Source organism: Crocuta crocuta, unplaced genomic scaffold (genome assembly GCF_008692635.1).
Source record: "Crocuta crocuta isolate KB4526 unplaced genomic scaffold, BGI_CrCroc_1.0 scaffold737, whole genome shotgun sequence".
Classification (NCBI taxonomy): Eukaryota; Metazoa; Chordata; class Mammalia; order Carnivora; family Hyaenidae; genus Crocuta; species Crocuta crocuta.
In genome coordinates, this window is record NW_027527804.1 from 1,137,002 (window position 1) to 1,141,295 (window position 4,294).

General features: G+C 36.7%; 1 protein-coding gene across 2 annotated transcripts in view; it reads left to right on the forward strand.

Moving 5' to 3' along the window:
* The window catches only part of ACSL4 (acyl-CoA synthetase long chain family member 4), a 50,087-nt gene that overhangs the window by 30,928 nt on the left and 14,865 nt on the right, over nt 1-4,294 (forward strand). For both annotated transcript variants that reach the window (XM_077773651.1, XM_077773660.1), the window contains exons 13-14: nt 932-1,046; nt 3,889-4,046. In XM_077773651.1, coding sequence (XP_077629777.1) covers nt 932-1,046; nt 3,889-4,046 — 273 coding nt within the window. The remainder of the gene's footprint in view (nt 1-931; nt 1,047-3,888; nt 4,047-4,294) is intronic.

The following is a 4,294-nucleotide window of genomic DNA, read 5'->3' on the forward strand; positions in this document are numbered from 1 at the left end:
CTGGGAAAATTCGTTCTTCATCCAGAAGTTTGATCTGCCCCCAACGTTTTTTTTCCTTGATCCTTAATTGCAATGGATTCAAAGGTAGGTTTCTGTCGACATGTAGAGTAGGTTCCCAGACTACGGGTAGGCAAGTCAGCATTCATATGAAAGTTGTAAGGCCACTGATGATTATTCAAGCTGTGCCATCCATTCCAGAACTTTCTTTCTTAGAGCACTGTCATTTTAATAAGGTAATGTCAAATAAGGAAAATGGGGAATTAACACTTATTAACCATGTTCTGTATGCTAGACATTGTCCTCTATGCTTGTATGAGGTAGGTGTCAGTATCTCTGATAAAACTGAGGGTTGGAGAGGTCAACTGACCTGCCCAGGATCACATAGCTTATAATGGGCAGAGCTGTCATTTAAAATCTAATGCTCCAAGATCCTGTTCCCTCCATTAACTTTATCATATTTAAGATTATAGTAAGATTCTGAGCATTCTGTATGGGGTATAACATTTTAGCTAGTACTTCCTCAGCTAGGTGTTTCCGTTGTAATGGATGTGCATGGACAAGCATTATTCTATAACACGATTTTAGAAGAAGTATCTGTTTAAAGATTAAGGCAATGAGATTGAGGGGAAATCGGAATTGTGCATATCTTTTTTTTTTTTTAATATTTTTATTTATTTCTAGGAGAGAGAGAGACAGCATGAGCAGGGGAGGGTCAGAGAGAGAGGGAGATACAGACTCAGAAACAGGCTCCAGGCTCTGAGCTGGCAGTCAGCACAGAGCCCGACGCAGGGCTCGAACCCACGAACCGCGAGATCATGACCTAAGCGAAAGTCGGACGCTTAACCGACTAAGCCACCCAGGCGCCCCGGAATTGTGCATATCTTAATGAAATGGAGTGGATAACTTATCATTCATTCTTCATGACTTCTAGATCGTAAGAAAGATCTGGTGAAGTTACAAGCAGGAGAATATGTATCCCTTGGGAAAGTAGAAGCTGCCTTGAAGAACTGTCCACTTATAGACAACATCTGTGCTTTTGCCAAAAGGTAATTTTAAAAGCTGCATTTGTGTCTCCTATTCTTCCACTAAAAGGATGATTGGAAAAATATTGTGATTACGTATAATTTTAAGGGAAACAATAAAATTTCACCAGCATCGGGGAATGTTATGCATTTCTGAAAGTTCAGCAGCTTAAAGATCATTTGAGATGATTGAGATGTTTTAACTAATTATTGGACACCTACTGTGTCTTGCTAAGTATTTAGCTATGCCACAACACTTCATTCAACATCCTTAACAACTGAGACATAACACAAGTAATTTTCCTAAGAAGTTAACACAGCTAGTCCAAGTTTTTCTAAATCAGAAACCTAAGCGGTTGGACCATTTTCTTTACATGTTAATATGGCTTTTTGTTTTTTGTTTTTAATATAGTTTATTGTCAGGTTGTTTTCCATATAACACCCAGTACTCATCCCAATATATGGGCTTTATTAACACCCTTTAAGAAATGTAACTGTAAAAAACACAAAATATAAAGATTAGCATCTTAACCATTTCTAAGTGTATAGTTGGCTGGTGTTAAGTATATTCACATTGTTGTGCATTCATTCTCTAGAACTTTCTATCTTGCAGAACTGGAACTCTCTATCCATTAAACAACTCACCGTTTTCCCTGGCTGCAGCCCCTGGCAGCCACCATTCTCCTTTCTATTTCTGTGCATGTGACTACTCTGGATACCTCATATAAATAGAATCATTACGGTATTTGTCTTTTTTGTGACTGGCTTATTTCACTTAGCATAATGTCCTCAGGGTTGTATATGGAAGAATTTCCTTTCTTTTTAAGGCTGAATAATATTCCATATTTTCTGTATCCATCCATCAATGGACAACTTTGCTTGCTTCCACCTCTTGACTACTGTGAATAATACTGCTGTGAACATGGATATACAAATATCTCTTCAAGATCCTACTTTCAGTTCTTTTGGATATATATCCAGATGTGGGATCGTTGGATCATAGGGCAGTTCTATTTTTAATTTTTGAGAAACCACCATACTGTTTTCCATAGCAGCAGCACCATCTTTACCCTCTCACCAGCAGTGTGCAAGTGTTCTAATTCCTCCACATCCTCACCAACACTTGTTTCTAGGTTTTGGATAGTTATCATAGTGGGTGCGAGTAGGTATCTCCCCACTATTGATTAGTGATGTGGAGCATCTTTTCATATGCTTGATGGCCATTTGCATGTCACCTCTGGAGAAATGTCAAGTCCTTTGCTCATTAAAAATTTTTTCTCTCATTTTCAGTTATACAATATAGTGTTCTCCACTGTAGTCACCATGTTTTTACATTAGATCCTCAGGCCCTATTTGTCTTATATCTGAATGTTGGTACCCTTTTATTAACCTGTCCCTATATCCTCTAACCCCTGGCAACCAGTTTTCTACTTGGTTTCTAGGAGTTTGACATTTTTTCTTCCTTTTTAAAATATTTTACATATAAGTGATACCATGCAGTATTTGTCTTTCCCTGTCTGGTTTATCTCATTTAGTATAATGCCCTCTGAGTTCATCCATGTTGTCTCAAATGGCAGAATTTTCTTCTTTCCCATAACTGATGATATTCCCTTGTATATATATCCCACATCTGATGAGCACAGGTTGTTTCCATACCTTGGCTACTGTGACTAATGCTGCAGTGAACACTTGTAATCTCTTGTGTTTTTGATGATAGCCAACCTAATGGTTGTGAGGTAGTAACTCATCGTGGTTTTAATTTGCATTTATCTCCCTGATAATGAATGATGTTGAGCATCTTTTTATATGCCTGTTGGCCACTTGTATGTCTTCTTTGGAAAAATGTCTGTTTGGTTTCTCTGCCCATTTTTTAATTGATTTTTTTCTGCTCTTGGATTATAGGACTTCTTCATATATTTTGGATATTAACCCTTTATCAGATATATGTCTTCAAATATTTCACCCCATTCCGTAGGTTGCCTTTTCATTTTGCTGATGGTTTCCTTTGCTGTGCAGAGCTCTTTAGTTTGATATAGTCCCACTTGTTTATTTTTGCTTTTGTTGCCTTTGTTTTTGGTGTCAAATCCAACAATACACATTGTTGAGACTGATGTCAAGGGAGCTTACTCCCTGTGTGTTCCTTTAGGAGTTTTATAGTTTCAGGTCTTTGTCCACTTTTTAATTGGGTTATTTGGGGGGTTTTGTTGTTATTGAGTTATAGGAGTTCTTTTTATATTCTAGATAGTAACCTCTTATCAGATATATGACTCACCAATATTTTCTCCAATTCCATAAATTGACATTTCACACTGTTGACTATGTCCTTCAATAACAGAAATTTTAAATTTGTATTGTACCCCCGTTTATCAATTTTTTCTTTTGTTGTCTTTGCTTTTGGTGTTATATCTGAAAAAGCATTGTCAAATCCAATGTCATGAATCTTCCCTGTGCTTTCTTCCAGATGCTTTATAATTTTAGCTCTTATGTGTTTAGTTCCTTGATCCATTTTGAGTTAATTTTTGTATGCACTATGGGCTAAGGGTCCAACTTCATTCCTTTGCATATGGATATCCAATTCTCTCAACACCATTTGTTGAAGAAACTGTGCTTTCCCCCATTGGGTTGTGATGGCACTCTTCTTGAAGATCATTTATCCATACATGCAAGGATTTATTCCTGGGCTCTCTGTTCTATTCCATTGGTTAAATGTCTGTCTTTATGCCAGGACCATAGGTTTTATTACTTCTTAATGAAGCTGTAACACATAAGAGAAATATGTATTTGGAATTATGTGTACTGGTCCTATTCAATAAGTTATAAATAACTTTTCTCAATGTTTTAATTTCTATTTTGTGTTGTTTTTTAGTGATCAGTCCTATGTGATTAGTTTTGTGGTTCCTAATCAGAAAAGGCTGACACTTTTGGCACAACAGAAAGGAGTGGAAGGAACTTGGGTTGATATCTGCAATAACCCTGCCATGGAAGCTGAAATACTGAAAGAAATTAGAGAAGCTGCCAATGCCAGTAAGTAAGAAATCACTTGTCTTTTGAAGTCCCTGGAAGTCAGGTAATNATAGAGGGTTTTAAAAACCTGCCTCTTGGAAAAAATTCTATATACACATATATATTACAGTAAATATATAAAAACATATATAAGTAAATGTATGTTGGAAAGATCCTTAAATGTCATAGAGTAGAATAACCTATCTAGTACTTTATTGCATGTTACAACATCACTGCTAACTGGTCACCTAGCTAGTCTGTGCTCGGAA